Consider the following 22213-nt stretch of genomic DNA (forward strand, 5'->3'; position numbering starts at 1 on the left):
TGTGGTGTCCTGTGCAAACCTGATTTCTGAAACCGAAGTTCCCCAGGCACATGCCTTCAAAACTGCCTTCTTAGCTGTTAGGTGTGCAGTAATTTCTTGGAGCTTTTTTCTCATCTTGAATCCAAGAAAGTGGCATATTCTCCTTGGGTGCCCATTTGTTTGGTTTTATTCATTCATGAAGACTGCTACATTTAAATGTACATCTCTGTAGTCTAGAGCTGTAATCATGGTCGATGTAACCATCAAACCCAGAAGCATCCTGAGACCTGGTGGGGAGAAAGCTTGAGGGGTTTTGAAAAATTTCAGCTAAACCTTCATTAGGCCCCTGTGATACACCTGAGGTGCTCTACTCATACTCTGCAGTGCATTCTTATTTAATCCTCATGATAATCCTACAAGGTAATTACAAGGTAATTTTACCCCTTTAAAAATAAATACTATCATCCCTATTTCACATAATCAGAGAACTGCCTCTGACATCAGTGCTCTGTTAATATGTTACAGGCACAGTACATGTCACTACCTGTGGAACATGTAAATTGCACTATACTTTGCATACACTTCATGTGCTAATAGTTCATACAGAGAGTGGGACAGAGGTTTCTGCTGTTGCTGGCTAAAATACCTGTATTCTGAATGGACAGCAGCCTGATGATAACGACGCTCCCATGTTCTTTGGCTGATGGACGACTTTGGTGCAGCGAGGAGCCTCCATCCTCCCATTCTGCATTTCTGGAGTAAGCTCGGAAGAGCAAGGAGAAGTGGAGAAATTCCATCTCAGTCCTATGTCTCCTTTGGAGGCTGGTTCTGTTAGGACAAGGACAGTGATGAATTACAAAGGTCCTATTCTACTTAGCTGCCCAGGCTTTATTAATTCTCAGAACTTTGTCTAGGTCACTCCTGACCCCAGAAATCTCCCTCAAATCACATCCACTGTTAACCCATGTCAATCACTTCCAACTGTGTGGGCCATTTCTTATCCCACTGCTTCAGCCTTTACCATCACTTCCAGAGAATCCTCTCTCTCCTGAGCCTTGTGGGAGTTCTGTGTGCAGACTGAGTTGCTTTTGCGTTTTCTCCAACACCAGTTTAGGATTCAGCCTTCTCAAGTCATATCTGTTACCATATGTTTTCTTACTGGTTTTTTAGAATTTTGTTGATCTTGTCTTCTATTCTCTTTGTCTTTGTGGGACTATGTCTTTCATTTAAAAAAAAAATCTCTTCCTCATTGTTTTAGTGTGGTTTCAAGAGGGAAATCTGCCATCTTTAATCAGAAGCCTATATTGTTTAATGCTTACTTCACGTCCCGTTCTTCAGGTGGCAACAGTGAAGCTCAAAGAGGTTGACTAAAGTGTCTAAATTGCTAATAAACAGTGCAGCCAGGACTTGTGCCCAGACAGCTGGATTCTTGACCATGCTGCCCTACCAACTCCCTGTAAAACCAGAAGCTAGAGATTCTTCTTCACTGAGAGACAATCTCCTAGGTTACAGGTATGGGAAACTGTGCAAAGAGAGGCTCTAACTAGGAAATTGGCAAATTATATTAGATTCCATTAATATAATGACATTGTTATATGACACGTGAATGAGAAACTGCTGATAAATAATAGATTGTATCAACTGGTTCTCTGAGCCAAATGCCTTCCAGAACTTTTTGAACATTTCATTTGAGAATAACTAAAATGGCATCATTTCCAGAACAGTTTAATTTGTTCTGTGCATCGGGGGGTGGGGGTGGGGGGAATACAGCCAAGGGACTTTCTTAGAGTGTGGACATTTTCAGGCAATAGTCATAAGACTAAAGAGAGGTTCATTGTTATCAAAATTGTACTTTGTGTGTTGCTACTTCCCGAAATATCTGGAACTAATGTATCTAAGCAACCTACTTCCTGTTCATTGAGTTACAAGCTACCTAAAACCATAACAGACTGGTTTTTGTTTTGTTTTGTTTTGTTACAAGAGGAAATGGTTTCATTTAAATCCAGAACCTTATGCTAACAGGGGGTTGTGAAATAAGATTTCCCCTCTGCCTTGAGCTCATCCATGTGTCTTCTGCAACCCTATGAGATATCTCTGGGTCATTCTGATTGATTTTAGCTTTTAGCTACAGGCTTTCAGTAGTTATATTATATACACCATGTTTAGCATAAAATTTCTTTTGGTATTTTATAGATCATAGAATCCAAATCTCACTTCATTCTTTGGTACATTTAAGGATTTAAAACAAAGAAAACCCTGTTTCTTAAGGCTGTGGTTCTTTCCTCTAAACCACCTCTTTCAGATTCTGAAAATCAGGAAGAGTTCACATCATTTGTGTTTGCATCATAAACATTTTCAGATTCGACCTAGTGCGTTTAAAGCTCCTATAAAGCTACACCACTCGTTTTGTACTCTCGTCACATACAGTCTACCCTAGATCCTGGATATGTGTTATAAACAAGGGTGTTACTCTAGGGTCTCAGTCATATTTCCTCATCTGTCATGTTTGCTGTGAAAATTAAATGCAAAAAATTTGAGGTGAAAAACTCTGTGGCACAGTATTGATCATCCGGAGTATTAACTTAATTGAAAAGCATCTTCGGTTGGAGGAGGGAAATATCATGGTAATACATGAAGCTGGGAATCCAGAGACTGAATGTGAAGTCGCAGCCTTGCCTGTCATGAGTTGAGCAGCCTCGGGCAGGTCCCTTTCCTTCTGTGAGTCTTCTGAGAGTGTATGCAACTCTGGGGCTGTACTGGAAAACTGGAGTGGGGAGGGGGAGGAGGAAACCTCGTAGGTCCAGAAACAGTCGGTTGGGATTGTTTCCCTCCCTTGGTGTGAGCTTCTCAGTCAGCCTTTCTGATGGTTTGAGACTCAGCCACTGTGTAATAAGCCACCCACGTCATGGGCACCGGGGGAGGCAATGGCTTGCAAACCAAGGAATACCTTTCTCTGGGAGCCTGGGTCAGGTAGTGTAACCAGAAAGAACCAGGAATGTAACTCCGTCTCCAGTAATTACTGTTTACAGTCTGGAGACAGATTCTTTCCATAAAGTTTTTAAGCCAAGCAGAGGGAAGGCCCTGAGGCTTCTCCCTGGATGAGTTCTATTTGCACGTCTCCTTCTGTGCCCGATCCCTGGCGTGTCTCCAAGAGGCTTCTTTGCACTGTGTATAAAGTGATGTCCCAATTTGGTGTCGAGAAAGATGTCCTTCTAGAGAATCTCTAAAATCACGCTCAGAGTTCTGTTCTTGCCTTTAATTCCTAATTTAAACCTGGAGACCTGCCAATCCCTGACATTGTGGTAGGAATTCACCAAATTTATCTCGGTATTATATATCAAGATTAATTTGTTTTCCCAATGCCTCTTCCTCAATTTGCCTACATCTGCTCATTTCTCAGACCTTTTCTTTTATTCTTTCCGTCTCATCCAGAAAGATACTTGAACTTGAGGGGGATGGGGGAAATCTTCGAAATCTTTTACGTTACATGTAAGATTTAGGTGTAAACAGTTACCTCTTTTAAAAGCTGGGAGATTACTCTTCTGCTTGCTTTATACATTTGCATAAACTGAATTTGATATATAATGTATAATTTTTATTATCTGTTAAAATTCAGGGTTTTGTTTTTTTTTTACATTATAAGTACATGACTTTCCAATGGCTGCTAAGTGATAAAGGAAATCTTCTGTGTCTTTTTAAAGTAATACATGTTCCTTAGTATGAATCTTGTCTATTTTAATTAATATGACTTTTTTAATCTAGAATCTCAAGAAAAATTCAAATGAGAGAGCTTATTTGTTTGATGTATCTCCTAAGTTTTGTGCATGTAAATTTACTCCCCAGATAATTATATAAACATTCTTAAGTGCTTGCATCTCTTTCTCCTCTCTAATAAGCATAGCTCTTCTTAGCATGTTGGGCTCTCTCAGATGGAGGGTTTTGGGGTCAGTCTTTCTACATCACCTCTTGGGGTCTGATAATGTAGACACACAACTTACAGGTGTGTAGGCTGACTATGTAGATGCCTCTGTGTGTCCTGGGTGGTGCTTGATTCTGGAAGGTGTTTAATCAGTACTCAGGAGTGTTAAAAACAAAATTCAACTGAGTAAATTTGAAGATCTAATTGGCTTTATTCAGGGATTCAAGCATTAGGCAGCATCTTGTCTAGAAAGCAGAAAGGCACTCCAAGGAGTTGTACAAAATGGAAGGTTTTATAGGAAGAAAGAGGGTGGGACAAGGAAGTTACAAGAATAGATCTGTTAGCAGGTAGAGAGACCCCTAAACTAGGGAGCCCATAAAAGTGTGGGTCCTTGCCACTGGCTGTGAAGGAATTTGCAGCAGAGGCAGAGGGACAAAGGGCATGGTTTTTTTTATTGCTCAGAAGAGGAAAAGGAAAGAAAGGGGCTCGAGGGGGAACTGTCAGCCAAGATGGCTGGTAGAGGCAGCTCCAGCCCTGGGCAGGTCATGTGGACTTCTATGGCAAGCTTCCAGCATCATATCCTCATTCCAGGTGTGCTGGAGCCAATTGCCTTTCTTTTCCATCCTTATATGGACTTTTCTGACTGTTGTCATGGCAATCAGCTGTCCGGGTGCTGGTGGGTGTGTCACTTAGCATGCTAATGTATTATAATGACTGTATAATGAGGCTTAGGGTCCACTGGAAGTCAAATCCTCCACCATCTTGGGCTTCTCGCAGGTTCTAATCAGTTCTTGTTTCTCTTTGCAGCTGCCCCCTGAGACTTAGATAAGAGAAATTGGTTTCTATTTGAGGGAGGGGCAGGGGTATGATCCTGGGGGCAACAGTCTTGATAACAAAAAGGAAAGTTGCTTTTAATCAGAATACCCGCAATCTAGTGGACGCAGTGTCTCCCAGAAAAAAAGCCATCTAAGGCCTGGGAGATTTCAACTTTTCCATAAACAAGAGGCAGGGAGGGGTTGGGGGACCTTAGTTCTTGCAGAGGAACTGAGGAATAGTTGTATATATTCCTTGAGAAACAACTGGGACCCTGCCCCAAGGCTGCACTATTGTTTCTTGATTGCTCCTCCCATTCCCTCCTTTCCCTGATTAGCAACTGTCTGAATCTGTCCTTTGGAATGCAGGGAAGCTCCAGGAGACTGAATGAAGTCTATTTCCTACAAACCAGAAATGGGAGACCCAGAAAGATTCATATCAGGGAGGACCCCACAGGGTCTTGCTTGATTATCAGATTATTTCAGACAAGGTTACTGTCCCTTAGAGAAAACAGGGGATTTGAGGCATATTACCTCACTGACAAGGAGATTCCAAATCGACCGGTTTAAAATTCTACTCGTAGGAGAGTCTGAAACTGCAGTTACTTTAGGTATGAAGTCTTAGTGGAGCTTAGCACAAGTGACTCCATTTTGGACTTGATGTTTCTTTTTAACAGGAGTATAACACATGGAATATCTAGTGACCCAGGAGTGTAGTTACTCGGTTACATGTAGCTCATGTAGTTATTTGGTTGTAGTTAAAAATCAAAGCTTTACTGTATTTTAAGAGTCTCATGCTAGCCAGGCTCTGGAGCTTTACTGTATTTTAAGAATCTTAGATTTGAATTTAGATTTCTGGTTATAATATTGTTGCAGCTTGCACTGTAGGGAAAAGCACTGACCCACCAGTCAGGAGACCTGAACTCTAGCTGTGTCTTTGTGACCACCTGGGTGACCTTGAACCACATGCTCTCTCAAGAGACAAAACAGCCCCTGGGGCCCTTTCCAGTTTGAAACCTCCCTGGTCCTGTGCTGCATGGTGAGATGCTGGTCAGATGGGTGCTGAGGAGGAACTTGTCAACATGAGGCTGTGTGGTTCCAGGTTATCTGAAGGGCTGTGCTTTGATCCGATGAGACTTTTTCCTCATATGACACTTATACTGCTGTACCTTGAGCCTTGAGGATGGCATCAGTGATCACAGCCAGCCTCTCCCGTCAGCTCTGGGCTCTCTGCATTTCAGATGCCTGGGACGGAGGAGCCCCAGGATGCATGTGGCCCCGAGGAATCCAAGGGGAACTTGGAAAGTCCCAAGCAGGGCAGCAGTAAAATGAAGCTCAAGAGTCGTCTTTCAGGTAAGTGGACTCTGCCTAATACGCCTGCCTGAAAATGAGCATCCAGCCTCAGGAGTGGGAAGATTAAGTCATTAGCAGGATGAGCTCTTTTTTTTTTTTTTCTTAAAACCTCAAAATTGTTCTCTCTTTTAATGGTACATGCCCCGGGCATAACAACTGCCTTCAGCCTGGCTGCCCACATGAGTATTTTCATCTGAGTCATAAAGAAGTGATGTCAACATCTCTGTTTGTCTCTGCTTAAACTTAAGTCTCCTGTTGTGTTTGATTCATTTACTTCAACAGGGCTTAAGGTGACCCTTTCATGATAAGATATTCCTGGTGGCCTGTCTTCCCAGCAAGCATACCTCTCCCCTAAACCCTTGGTGGTCCATCAGAACATGGGGCAAATAGCTATTTATTTAACATCAAATCTGCATCTCAACTAAACAGGAGGGGAAATGGGATGGAATTGGGGTGGAGTTTATCTTTTGCAATAAATAGATTTGACATTTCCTGGGTGTATCCTCAGAGCAGCTGGCCTTGGCCCTGAGAGAGTCTGAGGCTGTGTGTGGGGACCCATTGTGACTTTCATGGTCTGAGGCACTTTTTCCTAGACAGGCTCTTTCGACTGGGAAAAAGGAAAAAAAGAAAACTAAAAATTATATTTTATAGTTGCATTGCTATAAATACACAAGCTGGATTAATTATGATCTATTCATTACTATTATGTTCATTTTTTTCTTCTGAATTAAAAAAAAATTAAAGTATTTCTGCGGGCCCTGAAAAGTGGCAGGGGCCCTCAGCACTGTGTCTGTTGGTCTCATGGAGACATCAGCCCTGGTTCCCACCTGGAAAAGACCTCTGGTCTAGCAGGAAAAGCAGAATCCAGTTTACTCTTCAGCCCTTGAGCTGGTTATTTAACCTTCCTAAACTTCCACTCCCTCACCTAAAAAAGGAACTATGACAGTCCTGACTTTGAAAGGCTGAGCAGATTAAAACAAACAAAAAACACATGGAAAAGCACCTAGTGCAAAGCATGGTGTTACCACCCCCCAAAATGTCAGTTGCATCTTCCTGCCTCCAAAATCATTGGAGGGGTGATGTCTGTGGCTGCCAGCCAAGAGCACCCCCGCCCACATTGCCTGCCCCTCTACTATTCTCAGGTAAGGTGGCAAGTTTAGGACCATAGAATACATCCACTTTAAAAAACAAAAACAAAAACAAAAACAAAAAACCCTGGGTAACAAAATGAACGGCTTTGTATTCGTAACTCAGACTAATTAGGTAGTGTCTGAGTGTTAGGATGTGGGTTTGCCACGAAAAGCAACGTGACAATCAGAAGCTACTTAAGTCTTGCAGGGGGGCTCATGCTAATGGTCCTCCCATGGAGATAATGACCAGCTCCCCTTCAGCCCTGAGGCACGACTGAGAGAAATGCATCTAAATCCTGTGTGTGTTTGGGGTGGGGTCGCAGGGGTGGGGAGAGGGGGGAGGGGAGGAGATCTTTAGGTCAGCTGTCTGATTGGCACCTTATAGACTGTTCCCAGGGGAGGGTCATAGAGCTCTGGGGAAGTACAGGGACCTTTGAAACCAGTGCTATCACATTCCTCATTTTATGAGTGAGAACAGAGAAGTTAAGGGGATCCCAAAGGTCACTCATTCAGTCAGCAAAAAGAACTGCCTTCCAAGCAGAATTCTTCCTGCCCACCCCTTAGCTTCCTGTGGATCTTAGAAGGAATCCCATTCCCCAGTGTGGGGCTTTACAGATATAGATGTGGGGAGGGGGACATTACTGACAACCTCCCAGGTCCATGATTCTCTGTGTTCATACTATTAGTTTTGAACATGCAGGACATTCAGCTCAGTAGTAAATCCAGAACTGGCTACTCTTTGCCACAAATGGATGCCACCCTCTGTTCCTATATTTTTCCCATATCCAATGCCATAACAAGGACATATAGCAGAAGAAGCACATGCATGAAGTCAGGAAGAACCATGTTCAATTCCTAACTCTGCCACTACTGGTTGTGTGACCTGGGACATGTGACTTGACTTCTCTGGGTCTCTGTTTTTTTCATCTGTAAGATGAGGCTTTATAATGTAACTTTATTCTGCAAATCAGTGTGGGTGCCTTCTAAGTGCCGGCATTTGTTGAAAGATCCAGTTGAGAGAATGCACATGGTGCAACCATTCCAAGATGTGGCAGCAAGGGGCCCTCACGACGTAGTGGCTGCCACCGTCGTTACCACTGTCATCGTTAATATCATGCTCATCACTGTCATTTCCATTTTCATTATCATTGTTCTCTTTCCCTCTCAAGAGGGGAAGATGTTTGAATGGGTTCAGACAGGAAGATTCTCAAGAACTTGTACGTGATGATAAGACACGCTTAAGAGGTACAGAGTTTGGGAGTCTCTCTGGGTCGTGGTGCTGGGGAAAGCCATCCAGAGGATGCAGGATAAAGGAAGGCCAGTATGTTGACAGGACTTGGTGGAACACCTGCGGCGGAAAATAGTGGTCTAGACTTGGGATAAAATGCATGAGAAAGATTTAGGGACAATGGGAAAAGAATTGGTTAGAGAAGTTTTTGGCAACTGTTTTTCCTCCTCGTCTATTTGAAAGATCCAGTAATCTAATAGTAGCAATGATTCAACCCAGCAGAGAGATTAGGGGGAAGGAGACTTGGCATGGGAGGTGATGGTGCGGGCAAAGTTGGGTAAAACGTCAAGAGATATTTATACGCTCCCCAGTTTTGGAAAGGATGCCAATGGAGGATGGAACCTCTCCTTTGAGAATCAGCAGGCTAGAGCAATGAATTCATGCAGCAGAGTAGTGGGAGATAAGACTGGAAAAGTAATTTGGAGGCACGTTAAACAGGCTTAAGGAATTGGTTCTTCATTCAGTGCTGTGAAATATGTTCAGTCTAAAGACATTTGAATACAGGAGATTTTAATGTGATCAGCTCCTAATTTCTCTGTCCTGTAAACTTGGGTATCTATTTCATATTTTCTTAAAGTGAGTCACCCTGGTATTCACATATCAGCATATTATCTACAGACACTACCGTATGTGGTTTCTCTTCTGTTGATGGCAAGTGCTTCCCTGTCAGCTCAAAAGGAATTTTCTTCTAATAAATCTTTTTCAGATGAGTAAGCATGCCAAGATAGATCAACTGGTTGTGAATTATTAAGTCATGAATTATTAAGGAGGTTCTGTAAAGAGGTTCCAGCCATTTCCGCTCAGGTTTTGCCCAGTCTGGCCCCAAAATGACTAACGCGATTTCATGGAACATTTTTCCTAACGTTCTAACCAGTTTTCTTTACTTCACACCTCCTATTTTGCCAGCAAGTTTCCCTTTCAATTTTGGTATTTTTGATTTATCCATGTTAATGCTTTAGGTTTGTGATCTTTTTAAATGAAAGTTTTTCTTTGATTGCAAAGGAATTTCAAGTGTTTGAAAACCTGCAATTTGTATCACAAATATAAGTAATTTTTGAGAAACCAAACCTTTAGTGATGTCCATTGTAATATAACTGTATCAGCGCTACTCTAACTTTCCATCATTATTAAAAGCTCATCAATAGATCGTTTTTAAAAGAGTACAAAATCATCTTGTTTTATTCCATGAAAAACTTCCTGAGATATTTTTAGATAAATTGAAATTTTAGGTCATCAAATGAAACATTACATAGTCTAGGATATTTTGACAGTTCAAAGAATCTATATGTATATATAGCTTTATACACAAACGTGTATATATACATGCATATACACATATATGGTGTATAATGTAAACGTTGTAATGTGATTATAGTTATATTCAATGTAATTGATCCATCATTTAAGATTAAAGTCCCTTAAACCCTCGTACACTATTGGTGGGAATGTAAATTGCTGCCACCACTGTAGAAAACAGTATGGAGGTTTCTCAAAAAATTAAAAATAGGGCAACTAGAGGAGAAATTATATACAGGGTGGTAACAAAATGAAGGTTTGCTGACTTCTTTTCAGAAAAATGTAAGCAAGAAGGCAATATATAACATTTTAAAGGGCTAAAAAATGAATTGATCTAGAATCCTATGCCCAGTGAGAGTATCTTTTGAAAATGGAATAAAATACTTACAGATTAAAAAAAAAAATTAAAAATAGGATTACCACATGACCCAGCAATTCCACTCTCCCACTCCTAGGTATACATCTGAAAAAAAACCCCAAAAACTCTAATTCGCAAGAATAAACAAATGGGACCTAATGAAACTTACAAGCTTCTGCACAGCAAAGGAAACCAGAAGTAAAACAAGAAGAAAACCTACGGAATGGGAGAAAATTTTTGCAAGTGAAACTGACAAAGGCTTGATCTCCAGAATATATAAGCAGCTCATATGACTCAATAAGAAAAAAATAAACAACCCAATCCAAAAATGGGCAGAAGACCTAAACAAGCAATTCTCCAAGGAAGACATACAAATGATCAAAAAGCACATGAAAAAATGCTCAATATCACTAATTATCAGAGAAATGCAAATCAAAACTACAATGAGGTATCACCTCACACCAGTCAGAATGGCCGTCATTCAAAAATCCACAAATGACAAATGCTGGAGAGGCTGTGGAGAAAGGGGAACCCTCCTTCACTGCTGGTGGGAATGCAGTTTGGTGCAGCCACTGTGGAAAACAGTATGGAGATTCCTCAAAAGACTAGGAATAGACTTACCATATGACCCAGGAATCCCACTCCTGGGCTTGTATCCAGAAGGAAATCTACTTCAGGATGACACCTGCACCCCAATGTTCATAGCAGCACTATTTACAATAGCCAAAACATGGAAACAGCCTAAATGTCCATCAACAGGTGACTGGATAAAGAAGAAGTGGTATATTTATACAATGGAATACTACTCAGCCATAAAAACCGACAACATAATGCCATTTGCAGCAACATGGATGCTCCTGGAGAATGTCATTCTAAGTGAAGTAAGCCAGAAAGAGAAAGAAAAATACCATATGAGATCGCTCATATGTGGAATCTAAAAAACAAAAACAAAAACAAACAAACAAAAACAAAGCGTAAATACAGGACAGAAATAGACTCACAGACAGAGAATACAGACTTGTGGTTACGGGGGGGTGGAGGGTGGGAAGGGATAGCCTGGGATTTCAAAACTGTAGAATAGATAAACAAGATTACACTGTATAGCACAGGGAAATATACACAAAATGTTATGATAACTCACAGAGAAAAAAATGTGACAATGAGTGTGTGTATGTCCATGAATGACTGAAAAATTGTGCTGAACACTGGAATTTGACACATTGTAAAATGATTATAAATCAATAAAAAATGTTAAAAAAAAAAAGAAAGTATAAATGCACCCCAAAGTTCTGAGCAACATTGTTTACAATTGCCAAGATATGGAAGCAACCTAAGTGTCCCTCAACAGATGAACTGATAAAGAATATAGGAGTTAAGGGATTAAGGGGTACAAACTATTAGGTGTAAGTAAGCTATAAGGATATATTATACAACACGGGTAATACAGCAAATATTTCATAATAACTATAAATGGAGTAAACTTTAAAAATTGTGAATCACACAACTGACTGCTAAACAACCATCGATAAAGAAAGACTGGAACCTACCAAAAAAGACCTTCTTCAACTGGAAACATAAAGAGGGAACTACAGCGAGATGGTAGGAGGGGTGTGCTTGTGATATAATCGAGCTTCATACCCCTTGGATAGGCAACCCACACACTGGAGAATAATTAAGTGGCAGAGGCGTGAGAGTTCTGAGCCCCACGTCCGGCTGCCCAGCCCGAGGTTCCTGCATTAGGAGAAAGAGCCCCAAGAGCATTTGGTTTTAAAGGCCAGCAGAGCTTAATTGCAATAGTAAAATCATCTACCCACAATAAGCAGTTAAACGATACACAAAATAATTAGATGTAAAATATGTTATCAAAACCAGTAAGTGTGAGGGGAGAATACAAATGCAGGGTGTCTAAAATGCATTTGAAATTAAGAGATCAGCAACTTAAAACAATCCTGTGTGTGTGTGTATATATGTGTGTGTGTGTATGTATGTGTGTAGTCATACATGTATATAGACTGCTATACCAAAACCTCATGGTAACCGCAAACCAAAAGTCGATAATAGATGTACACACACAAAAAAGAGAAAGGAATCCAAACATAATGCTAAAGATAGTCATCACATCACAAGAGAAGAGAACAAAAAGAAGAAAGGGAAAAAAAGACCTAAAAATTGTGAATCACTATATTGTACAGCTGTAATTTATATGATATATCAACTATATGTCAACAAAAAATAAATAAATTTTAAAAGATTAAATTCCCTCAAATTATTTAATTTTAAAATAGTGTCTCAAAAACTAGGTATTGATAAAGATCCCTTTAAAAATCTTTACTGTAATAGTTTAAGACACAAGAGTACTAACTGTAAAGGGAGAGTGTGATATATTCCACATTAGAATTATGAGCTTCTGTTCATCAAAAAATACCATTGAGAGAGTGAGAAGTCAAGTCACAGGCATGGAGAAGATATTTGCAGTACATAGATGCCATGAAGGACTCACATCCAAAATATATTAACAATTTAAAAAAAAAAAACTAAATTAACAGAGAGAAACCCAGTAAAGGAAATGAGCAAAAGGCTTGAACAGCCTCTTTACAACTTTACAAAAGAAAAACAGCCCTGAATATTTGAGAAGAAGCTCAATCTCATTAGTCATCAGTGAGACACAGTGAAATACCAATATATATCCGCCAGAATGGCTATAATTAAAAAGACTGATACTGCCAAGCATGACAAGGATGCAATAAAACTAGCACTCACGCACCCTGGTGATACCACGTGGTGATGGTGAACACATACCTGGAACCCAGCCCCTCCCCTCCTAGGTACATGCAGCAGATACGACATGCATGGGATGTCCAATGACAGTATAGATCAGGGGTCAGCAAACCACTGCCCACAGCTGTATTTGTATGGCCCAGAGATAGAAAGGCTTTCTACCTTTCTAGTGCATTATAAAAAAATTTTTTTAAAGAATGTGTGACTGAGACATTTGTAACCCATAAAAGCCTAAAACATTTACTATCTGGCCTTTACAGAAAAAAGTTTGCAGACCCTTATTCTAGATCTAAAGTTGGAAACAAATCAGTTGTCCCTCAGGCATAGAATGTATAAATAAGTTGTTATGTGTTTATACAATAAAATAGTATGCAGAAATGGCATGAACAAACTATGGGCATGCAATAACATGGCAGAATTTCACTCACAAAACTAAGAACAAGGAGCCAGATACAAAGAACGAACTTACTGCGTGCGTTCACTTGTTTGAAAATAGGCAAAAGTAATCAGTGATGTCAGATAATGGTTAACCTTGGGTAGGGGGGTAGTTAATGGCATAAAAGGGGATTTGGGGACCTGGTACGATTCTGTTTCTTAGTCTGGATGTTGGTTATTGGCATGTTCACTTGGTGAAATTTCATGGAACTGAATGGACCCTTAATGATTTGTGCACATTTCTGTAAGTTGTTATACTTTAAAAGTTTACTGAAAAAGTCATTACGACACATGAAAAAAAGCAGCTGCCCCAACAATGGAACAGTACCACCCACAGAGTGACAGTCCTCCATCACTAGAGAGGCATCTGCTGAACGCATTCGCTCTGTTGTTTATTACCTTATCAACCACAGCTCCATCTTACTTGGATGAAACATAAACATTGCCCTTTATCCAAGCTGGTCACTTCAAAAATGAGCGCTTTCTTCGTAGTCTGGCACTATGGCCTCAACACACATCTAGCTTATGCAGAGCTGGATGGTAGACCGCGGTGAGCTGGGCGCTGTGAAAGCACTGGACACCTGGCCTTCTGAGAGACCGTGAATGTGGGTGTAAAGGCACTGAGATGACACCTGTGTATGCTCTTTAGATTCTTTCCATTCTGTATCCAGTCACGTTTTCCCTCTGTTGTTTCAAGGGGGTGTACACCGTCTAGAGTCTGTTGAAGAATACAATGAGCTGATGGTGCGGAACGGGGACCCCCGGGCCAGGATGCTGGAGGTGTCCCGAGACGGCCGGAAGCACTCCCTTCCCCAGCTGCTGGACTCCACGAGCACAGCACAGGTAGGCAGGGCCGTGGGGCCCCCTGCTTTTTTTTTCCAGGCTCAGTTACTTGGTTAGGGACGAAGAGCATGTTACCAGCCCTGGGTCCCTAGGTTTTCTTTGATTCTTTCAGAGACCAGCAGGAGCTTCAGTGTCCTGAAGAACTTCCCTTCTGCGGGGGCCAGGGGCATTTGGGTGTAGAGATAGAGTACTGTCAGTGAGGTCTAGCTGGGGAGGCTAAAAGGAAGGCAGCCTAAGATGTGAAAATAGTAGAGAAGGAAAAAAATCCCTTGTCGGAGTTCAAAATCTTGATCCTCTTCCTACTGTGTGTTTTGGAAACGAGAGCGGCTCTCAACTGCCAGGAGACAACGGCGCCTCACGGTCTGTGGTGAACCACCATCTCGTTTAGTGGGTGTGTCACGTGTCAGCATAGCCGGTGGCGGGTGGGTGTGGGGACGTGCAAGAGAGGGAGGGAATGTGTGTGCACGTGCGCGCCGTGCCTGGGGTCTCCCTGTTACACAGTAATGACTCGGACAGCCCAGGTCAGGGAGGCTGCAGAGACGGGTGAGGTAGGGGTGATGTGCATGTTCTGTCCCCAGGAGAGCTTGGGGCTCCATCACCCTGCCCAGGAGCTCCTCAGTGACATCACCCTCAGCCCCGTCACAGCCAGGTGGACGTCTCAGGACCAAGCTGGAGGCAGGCTCAGTGTCTGGGGAACTCGAGGAGTGTTTTTCGAGTCCTGGTGCCATCAGCCAGAGGGCTCAAGAAGAGTCACTGGCATCTTGTCCCCAGGCCCACAATGAAGCAGGGATGGGGAGGAGGGTGTGGCAACAGGGACACCTGTAGGTGCTTGGAGACTCTTGAGTTCTGAAAGACCTGGTTTGGGCCTCTGGATTGGGCCCTTGCTTTTGGTGTATCATCTTTCACAGATAAGAGAGCTGAGTCTCAAAGCGGTCGAGTATTTTTCTCAAAGTGAGATGCCAGAATCACTGTGGAGGACGTTTGACCTGACCAACACGGTTTAAAAGTGTCCACGTTTCACAGGCAGTTGCTGTTGGAGATAACTCGTGTTGAATCCACACAAGGGCAACTCAAGAGCTGGAGCTTGGAGAAAAAGCAGAGCAAAGAACTTGCACGGGGTCTGGTTAAAGCTCCTCCAGACCCGTGTCTGGAGGCAGGTCTGTGGCCTGCCCAGAAAGATCCATTTGGAGCAGCAAAGTCGGGGGGAGATCAGGAAGTCGTAGGAGAGCCACGTTGTCAGACTGTTTGAGTTAGTTCAGTTAGTGCGAAGATGAGAGGGGGCTTGCTGCCACCATGGCCAAGGATGCCCGGCGTTGAGGTGATTTCCTAACCGACCTGCTGAGGGAATCTAACACTGTTTATAGCCCAGAAATATCTATTTCTAACCAGGCTCCCAGGAACCAGGAAGCACAGGCTAGTGAAGATTTTTTAAAAAGAAACTCTTTTTTTTCCTCTTCAGAGTGTTCTTTCTCTTGTCTTCTCTTCTTATTTTCTGCCTTTTCTTTTCCTCCCAGGATTCAACTTTTCTTTTCTTTTTTTTTTTTTCCTTTTCTCTCTCCTTGCACTGAGTATTGTCTAGAATAGAGCTATCCAAGAAATCTCTCTGCAGTGATGGAAATGTGTTATGCCTGTGTTGCCCAATAGGGCAGCCACCTGTGTCTATAAAGCACATGAAACGTGGCCAGTGGGACTGAGGAGTGCATTTTTTACTTGAATTCATCTTAACTTAAATATAGATAGCCACAGGTGGCTCGTGGCTGCCATATTGGACAACAGAGGTCTGGAAAGTGCAGTGGGACCCCGGAAACTCTTTTCAAGAGAACAGTGAAGCATGCGGGCCTCTGGTTCCCCTTGGTTCCCAAAGGAAAGATGAAATGAGGTGCTGCTGGAGACTGGAGCTCAGAGGAGGAGTTTCCTTATGAGTCTACACATGAACCTCTGTATTCACGGGTTGCAAACCCACGGGCTGTGTCTGGCCATCTCCATGACGGTTTTGGTAAGGGTAATAACCTTGCCAAACCAACATCATCTTTTTAATGAATCAGAGTCTGGGAGGCCAAAGTGGCTGACAGATAATTTTGTAAAACTGCAAATATAATTGTTCTAAGCTGCCAGGAATACCAAAATATTATTAGCAGACATCTCTTTTCTACCTTTGAATGTAAACTATACTAATTAAGGGTAAAAACTATTTTCTGGTGTCTCTTTTCTCATATTAAACATGAAGTGACTTTTTTTTAAATTTATGTGAGAATATCTGTGTCATTTGAGAAATGTACATTCCAGGAAGAGTAACCGGGAGCTAGGCTGTAGCAGAGCTTTAGTACTTCATTCATTCACTCTCTTGTTTGTGTTATAAATAGTGCCCCCTGCTAATACACATGTACATGGCGGGTGAGGAGCAGGAAAAAGCAGTTGAGGTTTTTGAGCCGCTGCGTGCCAGAGAGGGAAAGTGTGGCTTGTGGGAAAGTATTTTATTTTCCAAATGTGAGGGATTAGAACTGAAGCTCCTGCAGTTTCTCAGCGGGATTTTTTTTTTTTAATATAGAATAACAGTTGTCTGGGTTTGTGGTTTGGGTTTTAGAAAAAACAAAGGCTTACTAAGTTTTGAGTGAGTGAATTAAGCTTAAAATGGTGAGATACTTTCTAACCATGGTTATGAATTTGGGATGGGGGCACGGGTGACTTCCAAGGGAGAACCTGACCAGAGGATGATCATTCTGCATCTGTGAGGCCCCTTGGTTTCTGGTTCCTAACTCCACTCGCGGAAGCAAGAAGTAGGGTGTGCGGAGTGGGGTTGAGAGAAGAGCAGCACCAGGTGGTCTCCAAGCAGTTCTTGATGTGGAGGAAGAAGGCACGGGGGTCAATCGAAGGAGGGGCTACTCCCTCAATGTTCTTTATAGTAAACTTTACTTAAGCCTCTGGACCAGATAGACCCGAGCAAAACGGCTAACACAAAAGACCACTGAGATTTTCCAAATCTGAGTGTATTTTTATGTCAGAGACCACAGCAGGATAAGTGAGTCCGTCCCTGACCTTGCCATGTGCTGGCTTTTAGGAATACCACATTGTGAAGAAGTCCACCCGCTCGCTAAGCGCTACTCAGGTGGAATCTCCTTGGAGACTCATTCGGCCATCGGTCATCTCTATTATTGGGCTGTACAAAGAAAAAGGCAAGGTGAGCGCTTTTCTGTGCACCATTTTACTCTCCAGGTAAACGTTAGCATATATTTGTGAAATGCTTACTTTTTAGTGTTGTTGCTTTTACATGAAAAAAAAAGTGAGAAGTATGAAGAAGAACAGATTAAGTGGCCTTTGGGTGGATCTGAGTGGATTCCCTGGCATGCTCTCCTGTGGCCTCCAAGTGACCTTGTCCTACCCTTTTTGCCCTTATGATTTAAGGAGTCACCACCTGCCAGCTAGGGCAGAATCAAAGATGAAGTGAAGGCCCCAACTTTTACCATTATTGAAAGAAAATCAGACCCTGCAGCTTCAGGGAAGACTCTCAGCTATCCTTTTGAATGAATCTCATGGTATTGCCATTATCATAAGAAGAAGAATACAAATAATTTGATATTACACAAATATCAAAATGCTCATTTTGATATTATACAAACTGGAAAGACTGAAACAAAAGAATAAAACAAATATGGCACCTGCATAGCATGAAATGACTTTCATGAGCTGTTAGTTGACCTGTGTGAAATTGGCATCTTTGGAGGTCATAGGTTGTCAAACATTGGCAATTTCATTTGTTTACCCAAAACTTTCTCCTTTTAATGTAATGCATAGCTAGCATAATGCAAATGGATCTGAGGAGGGAAATGGTGAAGGGAACACAAAGTTGACTTTACAGCTAGTTAGCTTAACTCCGAACCTGGTTGGGAAGGACCGTTAAATACTACAATGGGAAGGGCGCCTTCAGTGAAATAGAGCCCCAGGGACTGATGCCCTCAGTTAAATACTTCAGTAACAATCTGGACCCCCATCTGGTTTGCATGTAGGGCCTTGGCTTTAGCATTGCTGGCGGTCGAGACTGCATTCGAGGACAGATGGGGATTTTTGTCAAGACCATTTTTCCAAATGGGTCAGCTGCAGAGGATGGAAGACTTAAAGAAGGTAGGAGAAACTTCATGGCGGTCCCCTTGGGCACCGCACTCTGATTTAGGAGAATCTGCTCCCTTGCAAGGTGTAAAGCAAATGGCACAGCAGCTAAGGCTGTGGGCTTGGTAGTCAAGTAGATCTGGGCTGAATTCAGCACTTTCCACATCATGACCTTGTACAATTGATGTAACCTGGGATATTAATACCCACCTTTAAGGGTTGTGAGGATTAAATGAGACATTGTGTGAGAAGTGGCTTGATATTTTTATTTAGGTATTTAAATGTCTCTCTTGTCCCCTTGGACCTTGATTGTGTTCCTTGCCTTGAAAATTTCCTGAGAGCGTATAGTGCATTCTTGCCTCAGGGCTGGAGTACATAAACACCTTTCACATCCTCCATGGCACCTCCCATTTTGCTGCATGTAAACATACTAAGCAAGCATTTTTTTGCTCCTGACTTTATTGAGATAAAATTGATAATTGTGTAAGTTGAAGGTGTACACGATGATCTGATACACATATATTGCAAAATGATTGCCTAACAATGTTAGTTAACATGTCCATCACCTCACATAATGACCTTTTGTGTGCATGTGTGGTGAGGGCATTTAACATCTACTCTCTTAGCGCTTTTCAAGTACGTAACACAGTATTGTTAATTCTGGGCACCATACTGTGCATTAGTTCCCAGAACTCTTGCATGAATCCTCATCTTTTTTCCCTTATTAATATCTTCCTGCATGGAATGATTAAGTCACACTATATCTAGTTACCACAAAAAATGCTGTGGCTGTTCAGTTCACTTGGTCTGAGTATAGGTGCTGTTGTGTTTAACCAGCTTATTTTTGTAAAACTAAAAATAGTGAATTGGAGTCTCCCTTTTTGTAGGCAGAGCGACCCTAGAAGCCTGTGTGCTGCCGATAAGCCATGACCAGGCTTAACATTTTGATGGCGGAATATTTCTTTCTCTCTCACAGGAAGGGTTAACTCCTAGGTGGTGTTTGTGTCTAGTTTCACAACAATGTAAAATTCTAGCAGAGCGTTTTCATCATGAATGTGCCATGTGTTCACCTGATTGAAATTTATCCTGCAATGCTGGTAGAATGGAGCAAAATGGAGAAAAAATCGATAGTTAGAGGTTGATAGCACTTGCTTCTCCTAAATTCTGTATTTTCGTATGCATTCCTTTACAATAAACGTAAGTCATCAGAATGAATTTGCAACCTGTTGAATGATCTGTCTTTCAAGTAATCTTGTAGAAAGACTTTTAAGGGCATGAGCAATCATGTTAATGTGTCTATCCTTTTCCCAGGTGGATACAAACCCAAAACCTCACCTAGTTGAGTAATTGGTTATGCCGGGTGATTTTTAAACAGATTATTTCACTTATTTTACAACTTCTGTAATCGCAGCAAAGAGAAGGCACATACCAAACAGATGGGGTAATGCTATCTTTTATAACTCACATACAGGACTCCTTGAATGGATACCCAGCGTGCCCCTGGGGTTGGCTGTCCACCAGAGGTGAAAATGTGTGTTCTTAGGCTGCTTTGCACTTTGTTATAGGTAAAGGGAGTTCCTCTTCTGTACTCCACTGCTGTGCAAGGCTCATCTGTCTTCTCTCTGGGGCATCTTTGTAGTGTTTTTGATGAACTGTTATTCCAAAAAAACAGACCATGTCACAAGAGTACAAACTGGAAACTAGCTCTGATAAGTCAACAGGATGTCCAAGTTCTTTTATGTTCTCGGCAGATACTATCAACAGCTTGAAAAATGACCTGATTGTGCCTTCTTGGGGTTGAAAATGAGTCCAGGATAGTTTGAGAGAAAAGAGAGAGAGAGAAAACAAGTTTGATATTAGTCTACAGTAATCTAGAAGCACACGGTACCTTGCCAGGCAGAATGAGGTGGGGCTGTCATTCCTAGATACTACCTCCTAACTTTTTTGTCTCTGTCTTTGAAACCACTTTGCACACACCACGATGATTCTCCAGGCTCAGGGAGCATGTCTTCCTGCAAACACAGGAGTGGCTTGTCACACGTTATATGTGTTCATGCTTCCTTGCCAGTGGGCTTAAATTTTAGAAGGAAGACTATGGAAGAAAAGACTTGCTATTCAGGTTTCATAGTTTGATCTCTAAATGAAGGACATCTATTATCAGACTTGGCAATGGCTAAAGAATAAAATCTTGATGCCTCCTAAAGTTGTTTTAATTCAAGATGGAGATACAGAATTACTGTAAAAGAATATGCATTGTCATTTACTGTCCCATTCTGTGACATTCCTGGGAGCTAAGCAAATGAAAGTAGGCTGGAACAGTAAAATTCATTTTATAGAGTTGTAAATCAGAGACCATATGGTATCTTATTCTGGTACTGACCAAGCAGTTAGATTCCAGTAAACGAAAGCTTGATGTTAATATAATTCTCAAATTTGGTCACTAGGGGATGAAATCCTAGATGTAAATGGAATACCAATCAAGGGCTTGACATTTCAAGAAGCCATTCATACCTTTAAGGTAACGACATTCTTATTGATCTCCTTTATCTTCTTTGTTTTTCTTTATTTCCTTCTGGTTGGGGTTTGGTGATTTTTTTTTAACTGTTTGATACAGGATAGTCTGAATGTTTTAGCCTACTTTCTCCTTGTTTTCGCAGCAAATCCGGAGTGGATTATTTGTGTTAACGGTACGCACAAAGCTCGTGAGCCCGAGCCTCACGCCCTGCTCGACACCCACACACATGAGCAGATCTAGCTCCCCAAGCTTCAACGCCAGTGGGGCACCCTCGGCGGGAGGCGCTGATGAGGGCGGTTCTTCGTCCCTGGGTCGAAAGGCCCCGGGGCCGAAGGACAGAATTGTCATGGAAGTAACCCTCAACAAAGGTGATACCCGCTTGTCCTCGCTTTCCTTACATTCTCTTAAGTAACGATGTGTAATGTATCCTTAGGTTAGCTTTTTATATTTTCCTATGAATTGGCCCTTTGGAACAATCTGCTATCAACAATGGAGGGCATTCTCTAAGTGGACCGTGGGATCAAAAGTGAAGATTTTAGTCATCTTACCAAAGTGAAGGTGTTGGGCTGCACCCCGCAGGCCTACAAGGCGTGTACTCACCCAGCGCCAAGACCAAGAAAGAGCCCGGAGTCAGTGCAGAATCATCAATGGTTTAGTGGGTAGGGGGAGCTTACATGTCTTAAGTAAGTCCCTAGAGCAACACCCCACTGTGTGCAGTGGACCAAGAGCGGGACGTCGTGGTGGTCTTGGCTCCTGGGGGAAGGGGAAGGTTAGCAGTTATAGAGGGAAGTGATGTCAGGTTGGCTCATTTGTTACCAGGGAAACCAGCAGAGGGTCACACCCCTCACTGCCCGTTTGATAAGAACAATCACTAGCTGAGTCCTGGGGTGAATGTGTAGGCAGGAAAGTCATGTGAGCTGGGTGCATGTGAAGCAGACACTGGTGGACCCAGCAGGGGATTTACGGAGAGCAAGAGAACAGCCATCTTGAGTGGCCTAACCATACAGAAGGGAAGTTACCAGTAGCACAAAGTCCTTTAACAGCTCTCTCCAGATGAATCACTGTGTGTCAGAGACTCATGTTAAAAAACGTCACTGACTAGCTTAATTCTAGAGCTAACATTTTAAAGAACGAAGAATATGGTTAAGACTACAGTTAACACCAGTAACTAAAAGTCATGGGTGACACCAAATCTCACTGCTTTTAATCTTGGTTTCCCGGTCCTCCCCACCTACTGTAGAAACATGATGAGCAATTAAATAACCAAGAGATTTGTTGCTAAAAGAGAGGCAAAAAACAAAACAAAAACAAAAACACAAACCCTGAAGTTCACATCCGGAATAAATAAATGTTCCTTGGACTCTGCTTGTCTCCAAAAACAGATTTGAGGAGGCTCTTTAGAC

At 42.1% G+C, this 22213-nt stretch overlaps 1 protein-coding gene across 4 annotated transcripts in view; it reads left to right on the forward strand.

Moving 5' to 3' along the window:
• Positions 1 to 22213, forward strand: part of PDZD2 (PDZ domain containing 2) — a 339218-nt gene that overhangs the window by 281901 nt on the left and 35104 nt on the right. For all 4 annotated transcript variants that reach the window (XM_031443609.2, XM_031443618.2, XM_031443633.2 and 1 more), the window contains 6 exons: positions 5952 to 6063; positions 14046 to 14191; positions 17250 to 17369; positions 18196 to 18310; positions 20740 to 20813; positions 20953 to 21178. In XM_031443609.2, coding sequence (XP_031299469.2) covers positions 5952 to 6063; positions 14046 to 14191; positions 17250 to 17369; positions 18196 to 18310; positions 20740 to 20813; positions 20953 to 21178 — 793 coding nt within the window. The remainder of the gene's footprint in view (positions 1 to 5951; positions 6064 to 14045; positions 14192 to 17249; positions 17370 to 18195; positions 18311 to 20739; positions 20814 to 20952; positions 21179 to 22213) is intronic.

The sequence above is a fragment of the Camelus dromedarius genome, chromosome 3 (assembly GCF_036321535.1).
Source record: "Camelus dromedarius isolate mCamDro1 chromosome 3, mCamDro1.pat, whole genome shotgun sequence".
Classification (NCBI taxonomy): domain Eukaryota; kingdom Metazoa; phylum Chordata; class Mammalia; order Artiodactyla; family Camelidae; genus Camelus; species Camelus dromedarius.